Source organism: Nyctibius grandis, chromosome 2, assembly GCF_013368605.1.
Source record: "Nyctibius grandis isolate bNycGra1 chromosome 2, bNycGra1.pri, whole genome shotgun sequence".
NCBI classification, from domain to species: Eukaryota; Metazoa; Chordata; class Aves; order Nyctibiiformes; family Nyctibiidae; genus Nyctibius; species Nyctibius grandis.
The window spans coordinates 104,536,357-104,554,412 of record NC_090659.1 but is presented as its reverse complement, the minus strand read 5'-3'; the positions used below and the strand labels follow the sequence as shown (position 1 = coordinate 104,554,412).

The 18,056-nt window shown below is 37.0% G+C and overlaps 1 protein-coding gene across 3 annotated transcripts in view; it reads left to right on the top strand.

Annotated features, from left to right (window-relative positions):
- The window catches only part of CDK8 (cyclin dependent kinase 8), a 93,023-nt gene that overhangs the window by 56,822 nt on the left and 18,145 nt on the right, over positions 1-18,056 (top strand). For 2 of the 3 annotated variants that reach the window (XM_068422886.1, XM_068422877.1), the window contains exons 5-6: positions 13,501-13,558; positions 16,337-16,468. In XM_068422886.1, the coding sequence (XP_068278987.1) occupies positions 13,501-13,558; positions 16,337-16,468 (190 nt within the window). The remainder of the gene's footprint in view (positions 1-13,500; positions 13,559-16,336; positions 16,469-18,056) is intronic. The other variant, XM_068422869.1, reaches the window with a different exon arrangement.

The following is an 18,056-nucleotide window of genomic DNA, read 5'->3' as shown; positions in this document are numbered from 1 at the left end:
GTGTTGTCTTCACCATTTGATCTGTCTTGAAGAATTCAGTTACTGCTTTTTCAAAATCTAAAATCCAGCTCATGACAAATCAATAGAAGAGAAGACACGGCAGGGGAGGAGTGGGAGCAGGTGTGAGTAAGAAAAATGTGAAAGATCAAATAGCTGATATGGAATAAGGAACAATGTGAAGAAAGCAGTGAAATACGAAACCTTTGCAGTGAAGGAGGACATTTTTGCAAAGTATCTGACTGCAGCATGATGAGAGGGAGGACATGGTGACATTTTCTTTTCCTGAGGAAAAAAGATGGTGTATCCCCAAAAGTTTTTTTGGAAGCTGTGTGGTCATAAAATGAAAGATATGTTTCTACTCAAATTGTAAGCAACTTTGGGTATGGAAAACATCTGTAACTGCAGTATCTCTAGAAAGAGATAGCTTCTTTGAGATTAAAAATTTGTCAATTCTATAGGATTAAAGTATTACGGAGATACATATTTTTAGACCTCTCTTGGATTAGCCCTATGTCTTTTTTTCTTAGCTGGAATACTATTCCTATTGTGCTAAAGCGCTGAAATCAAAAGGAAAAGATAAGTGAAAATTACAATATTCAGTCTACTTCTCCAGTTTGTATTTGGTCTTCATAGCAAGGCTCCTGGTGATTTTTTGTAAATTGGTCATCTTTTAAGATATTGAACAGATTTTTTTCATTAATAGGCCACCTGCATTCAAGCAATTCTTGAGTATGATATAATCTTCCATAGCTCTTTACAGGTTGATCATCTTTAACCTCAGATCTTATAAGCCAAGCGCAAGGTCATTTAACAATTTTAAGTAACGATTGTGAAAGGGTAGAGTAAAACTCCAAGACTTATGGTAATATGTGAGATCAACAGATACACCTGAAAATAATTTTATCCAAGCAACCAGTGTTTAGCAAAAATGGGAAAACCAGTCCTAAAAGTTCTTCATAATCTTTTACCACACAATGCTGTTAGATTCCTATTATAGTAACATGAAGTGCTGAGCAGGGAAACTTTTGGTAGATATTTTTCTGATTGCAAGTAAAAAGTTTGGTTATAAACTTGATTCAAATGAAACACAGTGCCAGGAAAGGTCAGAAATCTCAACAATTTCAGAATGTTTTCCAAATCCACCTCTCTTATACTACTGCTTTTGTTCAAAGCCCCATTTGCTTGATGGTCAAGTCCAACCTTATCTGAGTATCATGAAGACAAGTAATTTTTTTTTTTAGCCTTTCATTATCTTCCAAAGGGTCTGACTATATCAGTTTGTCTGGTGTACCGATTTCCGGTTTGTTTGTTGGAACCTAGATTTAGTTTATCAATAAATTTCTTGCTTCTTAGCTCATTATTTCTTTTCCATAAATAATTCTGAAAATAATTAACCCTCTGTGGTGATAAACGCTAAGTTCCACAACCTTGTCATTTACAACTGGCAGTGATACTGGCAACACCTTTTTTTTACTCTATTCATGAACATACCTTGTTTTGAAACTACAGTAAACACAATCTTTGTCCAAAGTTTAAACAGAAGGTCAAGGTGAAACAATGTATATATTATTAGAAGAGCTTTGCTAATTTACCTATCCAATAATGTGACCAAACCTAGGCAGACTTACTTTTAGACTGTTATTGGCTAGAGGAAATGCAGGTAAAGTTTCTGAATTTGGAGTTCCGTAGTCAGTGAAAAGTTCAACATCAAAGAAGTACAAGGTGCAAAAAAGAAACAGAAAAAGTAAGGCTGCTTATTTAACCTCTGGATGTCTTAGGGACAAAACACAGGTGAGTATTTGGAGACATGAAGTTACATTATATTATTATTGATATTTAGTGAGATATCTTTCACTTTATCTGCTGCAGAACTGTCAGACACAAGAAGCAATGGAAGCAGAGCATTTTTTCCTGACATTTCTATGTCGTTGTAAATCAAATAATTTTTAACCTGTGATCTGAGACCAGTTAACAGATAGTGAAGAACTGTTGCAAAAGGGGAGCTCCAAATTTGAGGCTGAAAGTAACTTGTAGTTTTTCTTCACATGGCTAAAAACACTGTTGTGAAGAGTGCTGCTTTTGTTTTCTCTCTCCTCCTTCCCCTAGAGCCCTTCAGTGGGGCTGAATTGAATGGAATGTCTCAGGACTGATCTTTGTAACCATTTACATCTCTGCCTTACAGGGTATCAAATCAAGGCAGGGCTTTTCAGTGCCTTTCATCAAGAAATAATGTCATTGTAGTGACTTCTCAGAAGTTTGTCCTTGTTTGATGGAACATACATTTAATGACAGTACCAGAAACACATCTGTCTACTTACTGCATAGTGATTTCTAAAGTGAAAATATGGTGGTGATTTGGAGTTTTAGACAGGAGAAATGATAGCATTGCTACTACGTTCTCTAGGAAAAATAGCTGAAAAAATGCAAATGATGTTGCATGCTCCACAATAAAAAACCCTTATGTTGATCTGTCGATACTGTGTGGGCATAGCCTGGCTGCTTAAGGAGACAAAGCTTACCTGGATGTGCTCCTTTTTTTGCTAGTTCCCCCAAGTAACTTGTGTATCTGTTAGCAAATTTCAGATATATTTTGTGAAAAGATATGGTATCAAAACAGTCAACTTCTTTCAAATTTCATGAAAAGCAGATGTCAGATAGAAGAGGACACATGTTCTGGGACAAATGCATTGAGAGTTGCACCAGGGCTGCTTTCAGTTTGGCTTGTCTGCACTCTAAAGATCACTGAAGTTCACTGGTCATTCATAGTGCACACCTCTCTCCACTGGCCCTGTATGCTTGGTCATCAGAACAGATGGCAGGTGGGAAAGGAGCTTGAGGATTCTGGATGTGGGAAAAGAAAGGCCTAGGAGGGAGCTGGAATATGTGCAGTGAGAAATGCAGGAGGAAGATCTTAAGACTTAGATGCTGAGGACATGCACTTCAAGAGCTACACCCATCAGAGAACACCTCATCTTGTTAAGATGCTGCAGACTGAAAGATTTCATTAGGAAAAAGGGAACAGGTGAATTAATAATACATGAAGTATGTAAAATATTTAAAATATATTTTTTTTCGGTGAAGGCTTTTAACAAAGATTTCATATCTTTGTTTCTTATTGGAATTATTGAAACCTCACAAGTGTCCTTTAGCCCCTTCCCCAAGAGAATAAGGGCTGATCAGACTGTAATATCTTGATGTCTGTTAAATTAAATCGGCCAAACTTACTAACAACTCCTGTCAACTGTGAAGAATGCTCAAAAAGGCACTGCCTATTTAGAATTATATATAATGTACCTCTCCTGCAGGATCTCTGAATGAAAGTATGGAGAATCCTATAGCAGACTGATTTAATTGGGGGCAGGGGGAATATGTAGCAAAGCAGAAAGTTGAATAATTTAAATTTTTTTTGTACGAAAATTACACAGGTAATATAAAAAGTGTTTCGAAAAATGAATAGGTGTTTCCAAAGTAGTATTATGTTTAACCAGGAAATGGTAAGGATTTTTGTGATTAATGCTTTAATAAGAATGTGTAGAATGAAGAAAAGTGTGGTTTTTTAAATATGGAAAAGTGTTTTGGGGGGAATATTTTCAATCCCCATATTGCTTACAAAAGCAATACCTCTTACATTTCATATTAGTGTATATGATGCTTTGTTACTTCTGACTATGTGAGGAAAATTGGATTATTAAGACATTTTGAAAGGTTTACTCAAGTATGTTACTCGTGAAGGTGTAGGGGCTCCTTGTGAAAGTTGCCTTCATTGTTTAACTGTCCAAAAGGCTTGAGGTTTCTATTACTGTTTTTTTATTAAACAGCTTCTACAAGGAGGTGTTTAAAAATGTGGTGTTATGAAAACTTTTGGTCAGCTACCCAAAATTGTCTGACAGCTGAGGGATCCCATCACTTCATGTGTGCTGAACTTGGCATTTTCAGTCAGTCATAAATTCATTTAGTAGCTGTTTCTGCAGCAATCTCGAGTCCATTTGTACTGCCCTCGCAAAGTCTTCAGAAGAGAAAATAAGTTGTTTGCATTAAAACCCATGCTGACTTCATTCTGTCGTGCAGTACAAAAAATAGGAGAGGAGGAGGAGGAGCAGGAGGATGTAGCTGTTTAGATGTACGGAAAGATGGTCAGATGACCATACTCTTCTTTTTCCACCTCCAGTTTGTTTTCCTGAGTGCTTATTTCTGTGCTGTCATCATAACAATAATGAAGATTTGGAAGTTTTCTATATTTCACAACTATTTTTTATTGAAATATTAGAAAATATTCTGTTTTCTTCTAGTTTCAGTAGCTGGGGATATTTGAATACTGCAAAGGAGATCTCTTCCTAGCAAGTGTAGTTACTATATCATTCTGTCTTGAATTTCTGCACTTTTCAGAAAGCAGGATGCCCATGTGCAGAACTAGCATTCTTTATATAAAGAGGGCTTATTCCTTAAGATGCTGTTTTGTCAAATTTGGATTTGGTAAAATATTTTTGCTGTTACTTTTCTCAAGTTTAGAGATATTCTGACTTTTTTTAATTCCAGGACATTTACATAGCTTGATAACTGAAGTAAAGTGATGTCATGAGAATTATATAGGTGTGATATAGGTAATATATTGAGTGATGTCATTCATATATGGATATATGATATTTAGATAATTTTTATATCTATGTATGTATATATATGAGGATTTTTTAAAGTAATTTGGATCTTTTTTTATCTTTTTAATAGCAAAGATCCTGCCTGAATTAGGCAGTGAAATTTTGGGGTTGCAAATATATTAATTGATGGGCAGACTATACTACATTTCTTTCTCGTCTATAGTTTTAAACTTGTTCTTTTGTTACTAGTCTGATTTTTTAATGTGTTGGCTTTCCCAGATGGCCAGATATCTGATTATGGTGCTGGAAAGACAGTAATGTAAGTAAGGAATCCTTCAGTGTGAGAAGACTAGCTCACTGGTCTAGTGCATTGTCGCACAGTAGTGGTAGGTAAACTGAGTGAAATAAGTGTCGTATCCACAGAATCACAGAATCACAGAATGTTAGGGATTGGAAGGGACCTCGAAAGATCATCTAGTCCAATCCCCCTGCCGGGGCAGGATTGCCTAGACCATATCACACAGGAACGCGTCCAGGCGGGTTTTGAGTGTCTCCAGAGAAGGAGACTCCACAACCTCTCTGGGCAGCCTGTTCCAGTGTTCAGTCACCCTCACCGTAAAGAAGTTTTTCCTCATATTTAAGTGGAACCTCCTGTGTTCCAGCTTGCACCCATAACCTCCTGTGTTCCAGCTTGCATCCAGATATATAAATACAGAGGTAAGACTTGTACAGAGAAAGGATGTTCTAGAAACTTCAGATCTAATTTTTAGCAGCTGTCCTGTCGTTAAGGTAACGAGCTGTACTAGCCAGATGGAAAAATTATCAACATAGCTTCTAGTTCTGACATGAGGGAAGTATGGAGGCCCAGAAGCTCTTTGATCACTAATGTACCTTTGAAGTAAGCTTAGTCGATAAAAACCCTGCAGTAGAATTTTGTGAAAACCCTAGAGTATGATTTTAGAAACACTTAGATGCAGTTTAGTTTTGTTGGTTTTTTTAGTACTAAATACCTTGTTAAGAAGTTACTGCTGTGTAAAATGTTGTGGAAGGTAGGAGTATAAATTATTCAAAGTACAGGAAATAGCTATAACAATGTTTTGTCTGCATCTTGCTGCAGGAAGAAAATACCATGATCTATATGAATGATCAGTACTCATCATCTTGAGGAAGAGTTGACAAGGTGGCAAGAAAACAGTTCTCTGATTAACTCTAAATCTGAGCAGTTTCAAAGTAGCCTGTGAAAAAAAAAATTGCCTTATAAATAGGGCACATTTATCCCTTATAAAAGCTTACTCTGTATGAACTCCCAACTTTATCTGACTAGCTCTCAACGCGAATGACACGAAACTTAATCTTTGGGGCGTTGTTTGAAATATTGTGTTTGTTCTGTGCACAAAGGTGCTTTAACAAGTAAGCAAGATCAAAGCCCAGACAACCACTGGAAAGTGCATAGTAATAAATTGCTATTTTTTCTTCATCCAGAACAGGAGGAATTATGTATTAGTCAATACAAGTAGGGTGATATGGAAGTGATGAGAGTACTGTGTAAATGAAGAACAACAATAAAATAGGGCTGTTAAGGAAAATGGCATGGGGTATCATAACTGCATGCAAACCAAAGAGTAAATAAGACAGTTTTCTTCCTTTGCGTGAAAATATCAGAAATTATGAGATTACAGTACTACTGAATGCCTGTCAGCCTGTGGAAGCTGCTCCAACAAAATGAGTGAGCTAAAATGGTACTCAGGGGTTTTATTACCCATTCAAAATCCTCACTTGTGAGGTGGAACTCTAAATTGGAAAAGGAAATGGAATTATTACTGGAATAATGTAGTACTTAAAAACCAGTTCCAGTGCAAACTCTGCTCTTGCATTTGATCCTGCTGTGGTGTGTGTCCACAGCATCCAGAGTCATCCTGACCTATGGACAGAGTAGCAAAACACACAGAAAATATATTTCTGCAAGACTTTGTTTTAATTTATTACATTTATTATTACACTTTTGTATGATGTGTTAATGATATTTGACATGATAGCAAATTTTCCTGCAAACTTGCTATAATAATGTTTTTACCTATGATATCCACCTTTCCTTCCTTGGTCTTAGTACAGAAAGTCACACTCTGCAGCTTGTCCTGATATACATTTCTAGGGAATGGGAGAGTTGGCCTGAAAAGTATAATTAGGTTTTTTTTTCTTTCAACACTAATTCAATTCCAATGCAAGTAATAGAAATGCCTGTGTGTTAGGCTGTGCACAGGCTTTAGTAAGTTACATTACCCCAAGTTGGCAGTAATTGAGTGACAGCAACTGAAAAAAATTCTTGGGAGTGTGTTCAGAGCATAAAAATGTAATAGTGAGGCCAACAGCTTTCATCAGGCTGAAACAGAGATAAAATATGGGGATGGTAACTAGCAGAAGGCTTCCCTGGCATAGACACGGCATCCCTCTATCTTCTATCCTATCCAAATACTTTCTGTACTTAGAAAATTTTTGAGCATGTGTGCTTTGATAAGTTAGGTTTTTGTTTTTGTTTGGCTGTTACTGGTAATTTTAACGGTTCCTGATTTTAATGAGAATTTATTTAGATACTTGATTTTGGGTGGGTTTTTTGTTTTTCATTTTTTTTAAACAACTCTGAGATGGTCTTTGTAAGAAGATAATTGACAGGAAGTATTAAATTAAAATAGATTTAAAAAAAAATTTTCCAATGCTTTTCACAATTCGTATCTTTTTTTAATTAAAAGGAAGACTTTAATGTTTATATTTAATACATGTTGGGTTCTGTGGAGGCATTGTTTTCACCAGTGTTTGTGGTGGTCTTTGATAATGTATTTTAAAGCCCTGAATCAGTTAATAGATGTGACTGAAATTATTTTACTAGTGAACACGCATCTTTGAATTCAAGGAAATAAATTAACTCAAAAAAAGTGCTGATACTATCATTTGAACATGGTTGACACTTTCATTGTGGTAGAGTACTATTTCGCATTGAAGTAGTCAGTTTTATTTAAAGTGGAAAGAGAATTGAATTATTTTCTTTAACCATAAAGTGTTCCAAAAACATCCGTTCCAATCCCTAAGAATGCAATAAGGGAGCATCCCACCTTGATAATAAGGACACATTTTGGTATATGTTATGATTACTTGAAGATCAACAGGGTTGTTCAGACAAATGCACCTTAAAAGCATGAATGTTTGGTGGGTCACAGACCCTAGAAGGAGCGTGAATTTTGCAAGGCAAGCTGAAGGCTAGTAGGGTTTTGCTGCACAGTTTTACTTGTCACAGGACCTAACTGTGAAGTGATAAACCACATTGATATTTTAGATTTCTACCCCTATATCACGAAAGTGCTCTTTCAAGTAGGCTACAACTTAGTAAGCCCTTGCAGTTATATTTCAAAACGTTTTTGATTTTTTTTTTTATGCCATTGAATTACAAACTTTGCAGCAAGACATTTTTAACTTATTTGTGTTTCGTGCTTCTCAGGCACTTGCTCACATACAGCTGAAGAAGTTGTTTTTTTTAATATGATTGTGGGGTTGTGCATTTGAATCTGTTCCTGTGTTGGTTAACAGAATACTTTGAAGTCTAAAATATTAAAAAGTCAGTCATCCTAAATCTTAATGGCATCATTGTTGAGGCCATAATTGCAAAAGGAAAATAATTCAGGGATAAAGGCACTTTGCTTAGTATTGTTCTTTTTAAGTTAAAATGCTTTTTTTAAATGAAAACCAATGTTACCTTTTTTCAATTATCTTGGCTCATCACAGGTAGAAATGGGTGAGATGGTCAGTTCTGAAAATTGGTGGCACAGCCATTAACGATCCACAAATATTAGTGGTTAACAAAAGTCACTGGTGTGGCTCACCCCATCACTGTGAACCCTCTACTGTGTAATGTTTTAGTAGCCAAACTTTTAAGTATGGGATTGTCCGAACGAAAATTAGTTAGGATGATGCTAAAGCCTTATTAAAAGGTACGTTAAAATGGAGGTATGCAAGAGTGAGTCTGTTCGTAAATATACATGGGACTACTGCAAACAATAAATGTTGGGGGGGGGCTGGGGGGGAAGGTAGCATCTACATTGTAATGCCATAGATAACTGAAAGGAATTTTGGTTACTCATTGATAGGTAAGTTTAAAATCAACCTTTGAAAACTAAGGAGTCCAGAAACAGCCTAGGAGCAAAAAAATATGTGGAGTAATAGTTCCTACAGACCTGGTTTGATGCTACAAGTAGTAAGTATCAAAGATCACAATGGCTAACCTGTCCAAAAATGCCAGGTTTTTTCCTCACTGCTTTGATGAGTAAAACTTAGTGGAAGGAGGATCCCACTGCAGAATACCTTTCCTGGAGCATGAGAGAATGTCCTGTGATTTCCGGACTTCTAGTATGCGGACTTAGAATAAGTAATCATCTCCTGCTCCTATGAATAACTGGCTGTGAGCAACAAGAATACTGTCTTTTTTTTTGATATGTCCACATCAAGACATAGGTTGGTATAATTTTCATGTTGTTTGCATTTTTATCTTCAAAATAGAAAATCAAATAAGTTCTAAAGTCTGAGTTTCCCCTCTGAACAAACATTTTCAGTGTATGTTAAGAAGCAGTATGTGACTGCAGTGTTTGTTCAAATGGAACAATGATTTTTAAAAAAAAAAAAAAGAAAAAATAAGTAGCAGTCCTGCAGAAAAGATGTGAAGCAAATGCATGGATCGTAACCTTAACATCAATCAATAGCCTCACACAGTGAGGCAAAACCAGATGCCATACTGGGATTGTATAAAGTGAAACATGCAGTGGAAGACATGTAAAACAATCCTTCTGCTGTATTTAGCCTTAGCGAAGCTTCGGCAGGAGCAGTGTGTAATTTGGAGCACTCGAGTTCAAACAAATCACTAGCCCAAGGCAGAACAGCTTGAGGGAAGCCACAACGGTCATCATACATCTAGAAAAAATAACCCACTGGGAAACACTGAGCAGAAGAGAGTTCTTTTAATCTGAGTGATAGGACGAAAGAGAGATCTAGATCTTCAGAAATGCAAGAAGTCCTTGCAGTGGTTGTCTATACTTTCTGCTGATGTATAAGAGAAGAGGCAATAGGAGTAACCTCATTTGTTGTGTTAGAAGCAAAGGAAAAACCCTGCAACAGGGAAGAGTGAAAGAGGAAAGGTTGCCTGGGAATTGTGCAGCCTTCATCATCGGAGACGTTGGGATCAGGATGAACAGAGAGCAGTATCACATGTCAGGTCAGGCAGGTGGAAGAAGGTGACTGCCTGAAGTTCTCCGAACATCTATGAACCTGTTGGCATAGCCTCTGTTTTTTTAGCTCCTTTATTTGAAATTAGCTTTCTGCTTAGGATTTCTGTTTGTACTTTGCAAATGATTAATTTAAAGTACCTAAAAATATTTCAGTGAGGATCTTTGCTCTCTCTTCGGTAGTAATAGTGATTAAATGCACAAGATTAGGATTTGTCTAGGAATCACACAAGGAGTCCTGCAAAGGCAGACCCTAGCACAAGATAAGATTTAGTGCTGTGCCATGGTCCCAAGGCCATTCTCCCATGGAAATGCATTATTGCCCTGCTGCTGAGGTGGGGTGTGGGGGAGGAGGGTGATTTTTCTTAAATTCTGTTCTGTGAAAGTTGTTTTGTTGGTCTCTGAAGTACTCAGCTGTACATCACTGCATGGCTCTTCACATTCTGTCTAGGGTCATAACAGCTTTCTCATTTCCATTTGTCTGGCATGAGCAACTTATTTTACTTGAAGGCAAAAGTAAATATGCCTCTATTAGGACAAAAATGACTGACTTTGAAATAGCTATCCTTTTTTAATAACTACAAAAGATCAACTTTTTGAAGTAGTGTGTTTTCAGACACTATAAAAATTGCTGAAAGATTTTTCTTCACTTGGTCAGTCTGAGTGATTTGAATAAGCACTTTAATTTTCTCTAGATAATTAAAATTAGACTGAAATTTAACAAATGAAACTGAAGTTTGTCCATATTTCTCCCTTCTGTTTCTAATGGCTGCTTATTTTTCTTTGCAAATACATTTCTAATATGTAATGAGTTGCCCAAAGAGACAAATACGGGGAGTTGTTTTTTTTTTCCGGATGGTGGACTTGAGTCAAAGATATCTAACTAGAAACCCTGACCCACGTTTTGACTTTTGTTAGTGGGCTTGAATGTTTTTCAGGGAGTCCTCAAAATGCTTATGTTTTAGGAACACCAATATTGTCCATATACTACTGTCTGATAGATATTCCCGTATTGAATTTAAATACTGATTAATGGTCTTATTTGGAAAATTCATTCAACTAACGATGTTGTTCCAGGCTACTAATGCAATGATTTTAGGAATGGGAACCTTCAGAATAAGACCTCTGATTTTAAATTTATTTTTTTTTAGTCTTTAACTGTGATATTGTATCTCTTTACAGTGATGTGACTATATAAATATTGTTGTCTGTAGTAAGAATCTTCTGTTTCAAACAGAGCTGTTTCAGAGAAGGGCCTTTGACTCTAGAAAGAGGTTAATTGCTGTGAATGGTTATTCCAGATCGACTGAGTGGGAGGTTTTTTTTAATTTTTGTTTTTATTTTGTGGCTTTAGAAGACTCCCACACGGATTTCTAAATTGTCTGTATTTTTAAATGTTTTCTTTAAATCCTGAGAGGAAGAAAAACCTGAGTGTGAATCAAGCTGTTGCTACTTATTTTGCTAACCAGTACTGTCTCATCTCTTTGTGCTTTCTCTTCTCATCTGTACCTACCTTGAACTTAAGGTAGAAGATCTTTGAGGCAGGAGTTTTTACCCGCTGCTGTGTTGATTAATCATCTGGCATAATGGAGTCTTTGTGTGAATATGGCTCCTTGTCCCTATCAAGGAGCCCCTATCAAAATCCAAATAGTAAAATATTTCAAGGTAAAAACATCGTGAGGATGTTACAGTCATTTTTGTAGAGTATTATCAACCCATGAAAATGCAGGGGGGGAAATTATACTTTAGGTCAATGTCTTATCTGAAAAATTTTAGTGCCTGTGTAATGTATCGTTAACTCAAAAAAATATTAATTAGGCATGTAGCTTATTAAAATCGCAGATACATTGAAGTGGCTTTTGTAAAAGATATGCATATTTTCTCTTTGAGTCAGAGCATAGCAATAGAATGGTTTATGTAGTGAAATGCTGTGTTTTCTTACCTAGCAGTTTGAATTGCTTTAAACTTCAACATTAACTCTGAATTTAAAGATTTATGCTGCTTGTTTATTTCTAGCATTTTTCTAGAAACAATCAAAATTGAATGTTTTGTGAGCTGTGTGTCCACATACTGCATTTTTTTTAATGTTGAAGTGATACTCCCCTGGAGTGTGTGCCTTTATTAAAAACACCAAAAAGGAATGGTGGTGGTGTGGGACACAAGTTCTTGTGTGTATCACTGAGCTAATGCAGCAGAAGTTGGATCTGTTGTTATTGCTGTTGGAAAGATAATGGCATGTATCTTACCTCTTTGAACACAGTCAAGCAGTAGTATTTTCTTCTGTCTTTAACCTGCTCTCAGAGAAGAGATGGTCAAAGACCTCAGATTCCTTTTATGTATTTTGTTCATGGATTGTACAGTTTCAGAAATCTACGTTGGAGCCTTTTGTAAGCAGTAGTAATTAAGTTTCTCAAGAAAATTTTTTGCTGGGTTATTAATTTTTGCACCTTGTTTTACACAGTATGAATTACTTCTAGATTGATATCAAATTGTGGTCTTCTGTCTCTTTGAATGTGTTTACACCAGAGCCTGATAGATTTAGGAAGACTTGAGAATTTCCTAGAATGCTGTTTGGTAAATGACACTAAGATATTAGGATTTATTATATTAACTTTTAGGTAGCCTAAACTATCTTGCTGGGGTACTTTTTTTCTTCAGAACAATTTAAACTGGGAAAGCAAAGCAAGAGCTCTAACTCAGCCTTATTATAATTCTTACCATTCACAACTGAATAGGAGACCCTGTTTTGTACGGGATTTACCGTATAACTGGATATCTAAATCACTCCATTTTCAAAACAAGTCTGACGTAAATTTTCAGATTTAGTTGTGAGTTTCCTGCCTTTTTTTCCCTCAAAATAATCACTGCAGGTTTGATTTATATAAACAGTGTTAGCATTTGAGGAACCTTCTGACTGCAGATGCCGAGACTGTATTATGAGAAACAGGATGGCAGAAAATACAGGATTAAGAAGTGAGTGGTTATGTTTCTAACCAGCTGAACTCTAGCTTAGTTCTTTAACTCGCCTCCCTAGTAAAAGAAAGGAAGGGAAGATGGAGAGAAAAATAATGTAAAGGCAATGGTTTCAAGTTTTGCAGCTGTCTGAATTGGTATACACTTGTAAATAGGAATAATTTAGATTATATTTCTCTCCAATATAAAATGATATGGTAATGTTTAATCTGTATCTCACTCAGGTATTTTTTTATGTAAAATGTGTCTGCAAATGTGCCCAATGACCCTGGGCAAAACCTTTTGTAGAGGTGGCTTCCCATCCCTGTGCTGGGGGTGCAGGGTGGTGGGCAGCAGCGGGACTGCCTCCTGCCAAGAGCATCTAGGGCAATTTTGGTAGAAGTCTCCGCGGCTCGGCAACTGCCGGCTCCTGCGGGTTGAGGACAGACGCCAGGGTTGAGTTAGGGAGCATGGCGCTGGAAATGCTGAAAAGAAACGTGAGGAAGGTGCAGTCAGGGAGAGCCTGTGTCTGGGTCCTTGCACAGCTTTACCGTGACAGAGAAACTTGTCATTTTTATCAAAACAAAGTTGGTTTAAAACTGGCAAAACAAAGCTTAACTAACTTTTCAGAGACTTATGTTTAGGTTTATCGTGGTATATGTATTGTATATTTATTTTTTTTTCCACAGAAACCTGCTAATATTTTAGTTATGGGTGAAGGTCCTGAGCGAGGAAGAGTAAAAATTGGTATGTTTATATCTTTGATAAGTCCCAGTGTAGCATTTAAGTTAGAATGTTCTGAAGGTGCAGTTGTACAACCTAAAGTAGTCACTGTAATACTAGTATGTGCCTGGGCATATTGCCTAAATGCTGTTTTCTGAGTGACTGGCTTCTTGATATTGGCCTCATGCACCAGTTCTGACGATGAAATGCTGTAGCCTCATCAATGAAAAGGGGAAAATGTCATTATATTTTGTTTAAGTGGGTGTTTGTGTGGGGTGGGGGATTTTGTTATGGGGATAAAGATGAGCGCTAGCTAGGGGAAAGGAGGAGAAAGAAATGAAATTTTAAAATTTCCTCCATTTACCCCTGTACTGCCATGACATTATCTTGCTGCTGCTTATAAAATCTAAACAGGGAACTACTCATTACTACAAAACTTAAATTTTATAACGGAATCAAAGGTGGCATTTAGCCTACCAGATGTTCTTGAAAGGGTAGGCAGGTCCCTTGGAGATAAACGCAAGGGATCTTAAAGTCCAGAAAACCCAGTAATCCAGCGAAAATGCTTAGCGAGAACTACTGCTAAATGCTCAAACTGGGGTGTACCAGGGTAGGAAGAGCCTAACGCTTTCCCCACTATTGTAACATTTGCTGGTGGGAGTTACTGTTCACAGTGAGAGGATAATTTGTAGAACTTCAGTTGTTTTAAATTAAAGTAAATAAATAAATAACAATTAACTGTAGTCTAACAGTAATAAGCTATACCACGCTGTCCATTAGCGTGGCTGTGCTTTGATAGCAGACTGCTAATACACAGCCTACTTCTATTTGTTATGGTAATGTAGCCCCTTTGGAAGGGATTTTTTTAAAGCTAGTTCATCTTTTTCACTTCCCTCTGGCTTTCTTTAGAAGATTATTCTTCTGCATTGTTGCTCTGTACTCTTACCGTTTCATTTATCTGAACTATATTGTTAATCATGAGTATAATGATTCGGGGTAGGATTTTCTTGGAGCGTTCAGTGCTGCTCTAGTTCTTCCCTCGCCCTTTGAAATCCAAGGAGCAGACAGGCCAGGGCTGAATGCTTCTGCAGATCCTACCCTGAAAGTTTTTAATGCCCTTCCGAGGTTTAAGGTTGACAGTAGAGACTGAGGTCTTCTCCGTACAAAACAGGTACGGCACAGACAGCAGAAGGGAAAATTTCTTCCTATTACCTTATTCTTCACGGAGCGGTTGCTTCCAAAACTGAGAATGTAGGTCATCCTCTGGGCACATTCACGTTCAGCTGCGGTGGTGATATTTGCTATACACAACTACTTGCTAGTAATTGCACGTAGACCACCCATTTATTTCTTAATTGATAGTTTTGAATTAATTTGGAAATAAATTAGAGCACAACTAAATTTTCTGAGACTCTGTTAATGGACAGGTGAAAGATTCTGTATCGGACCACCAGTCCTCTGAGCCATCCATTCCCAGCAGGGGAAGAGCGGGGGGGACCCTGGATTTGTAAGTGTGTTATCAAAATGTAGATATTTATTTTTTTCTTATTTTCTTGAGATATTACCACAGCAGGAAAAGAATGCAGAAGTTACACCCATACCAAGGGCTTCCACTTTTCCAGTGTAACTAATTTTTCTAAAAAAATACATAACTGGTATTTAACTTAAAATAATTTTTATAGGCTTTTTATGTCATTTTGAGTCAAATTCACTTTCTGCCAACAATTTTCCTTATTTCTCATAGTTACTAGTGACTTGATCATATCTTGAGTAAGCGATATTCTAATGTAGAAAACTGTAAAATGTTTCTCTTTTTAAATGCATTAAAACAAACATAAATAGGAATGCACAGGAAAAAAAAATTAAGGATTGTGTAGTCAAGTTAGAGACCCATATTTCCACTGCAGTTTTCCCTCAGACAGTGAGCTATAGCACGTAGGTCCTTTTCCCTCAGAATGGCTACTCATCTCATTTCATTCGAGTCTTTCTCAGCATGTGTAACTGCACCAGAGTCCCTCTTTCTTGGGATTTGGGGAGTGGTGGGTTGGGAAAGCTCTTTGATGGGAGAAAGTGCATATTTTAGTCTCTGCCCATTTTTTCCTGTGTCACTTATATTTGGTAGTTCAGACAGCTTTCAAGGCAGTTGTATACCACCAATTCTAAAAAGCAGTTTTTAATGATATAATGCCCCCGAACAGAATTTAAAAACCATAGCCTAAATGGTATTTAGTACTGGTATCTTTGATAGTGGAAATATGTCTTGATAGAAAATCAGCAGGGAGGCAGATGCTGTAGGCTTAGTTGCTTTTTTTTGTGTGAAGGAAGTGTTGCTACAGCTAACTTCATGAGGAGGGAGCTTTTGTGATGTGCATGTATGTATTATAAATCATTCTAACCTTTGCAGAACTTGCATTTCACTCACATTTAAAATGCTGCTTCTTGAAAGACCATCCTGTAATAACAGAATATTTTACCAGAGAATACCAGGTAAAATGAGTCAGGATTTACCAGTGTCCTGAGAGAAGTGAGTTGATGCGCTTTTTCAGAACAATGGTTAATTCTTTGTTCTAAATGGCTCATGTTAGTAATGATTTATAATGATATACTTTATAGGTGATGACCTCCAGTAGCTTCTCACTGGAGAAAATCTACTCACAGAATTCATATCTGCTACAGTCTGCGTTTGTGTTTTATTTAGCACAGTGATGGTAGTGCTAACAAGTAAACTCAATCAGTTCGTTGAAAAAAATATAGTTGGTAGTTTTCCTAAAATTTTAAAGCATCTCTCTTTGAATTTTGCAGCTGACATGGGCTTTGCCCGATTATTTAATTCACCTCTGAAGCCTTTAGCAGACTTGGATCCGGTAGTTGTAACGTTCTGGTATCGAGCTCCAGAGTTGCTTCTTGGAGCAAGGCATTATACCAAAGCTATTGGTAAGTAAATTGGATAAAAATGTAATATTTTGTTCTTTATATATAGTGTGCCCAAACATTGAAGCATTGATAAATAGGACAAAGGACAGTATCTGAGTTAAAGGTACATTACTGATTCTTGAGGAAATACTGAACTTTGACACATTGCTTAGTTTACTAAGGTCTCTGGCTAGATATAGGAATGAAATATTTCTGGGTTTTGGCTCCAAATGCCCTGCAATGCAATGTAATTTTATATGACTTTCACACAAGATTTTCATAAATGCTGTTTATACAAAATACAGATGCATCTTCGAACGATTAGTAGAATATGTATGACGATGATCAGGCACAGTGCATTAATTTTATTGCAGAGGTTTTTACTTAGTGTAATAAATACATAAAATAAGGAATGTACAGAATAGAGAACATATTGGCTGCACTGAAAATAAACTGTAAAAATAAGCTGCATTTTAGCCTCTCTCTGTGTATTTTTCAAAGCACAATTGTGAACAGGAATTGCTTGAAGTAGTGAGATGTGATCAGGGTCACGCAACAGGCTGAGCTGTGATGCTGCATCAGGCATATCCAGAAAAACTGAAGCCTCACTGAACGCAGACACTGTGAGGATGGCCTAAGTTACATCAGCTCAACGCTGCATCTTCCTCACCACTTAATTCATACTTACTGGTCTGAATTTGAACACCTTTGGCATGGTGCGGTTGCCTTTGCTCTGCCAGTCTCTGCTCTTGACAGTTTGGAGGTAGGGGATCGCTGAGGGCAGGGGCATCATGTGCTGTGGCTGTGGGTCAGGGGGAACAGCCCAGTAGCAGCCTGGAGGGAGATTCACCTTTAGTGGACATGAACAGCTTTGCCATGGAAGGGAGAGACTGTAGGAAAGAGGACAGGGAAGTTTTTCTCTTGCTGGCTGGTTTAAAAGAGAAGTTAAAGCCTGGAAGCCGTTTGTGGGAAAATAACTTCCCCTGCCACGCTCCACTTTGCACAAACACGGAGGTTGTATGTTGGTATACGTGGTGGTGTTTCTGTAACCTGGAATTCTTTCCTCAGACCGTCACCATTATTTTTTTTAAGATTGTGTCAGTGTTTTTGCCAGAAATTCTAACATTTATGACTTAACTGTATTTTCATTTACTTTTCTGTTAGTACTCTTATTTGTTTTATAGATTAAATACATTTCTTTTATATGTTCCTTTAAACTGCTTTTTTTGTTGTGTTTGCACGTTCCTTCACTTTACCGGCATTTTCTTCTGCTTGCAGCATGTGAAACTGCATGGATGGTCATAGCCTTTAGTACATAATTTTTTTTCAGCATAGATAAAACCTGACTGTATACAAACACTGAGTAATGGGGTTATGCTCTCTGCGTCATTTGATTTTGTCCTTGTTCATGACCTTTTCTTGTTCATTCAAGGTTCAGTGTAGCATTTCTTTATATAAGTTAAAAATTATATTTGTATATACTAGAAAAGATCAGGAAAACAACTGGAAAAATTCAGGCTATCTGATTTTACGGATTGGGACACAACAGTTAAAGCAGAAAGGGTTTTGGTTTGGTTTTTTTAGATTAATGTTACCAAAAAAACGGGTG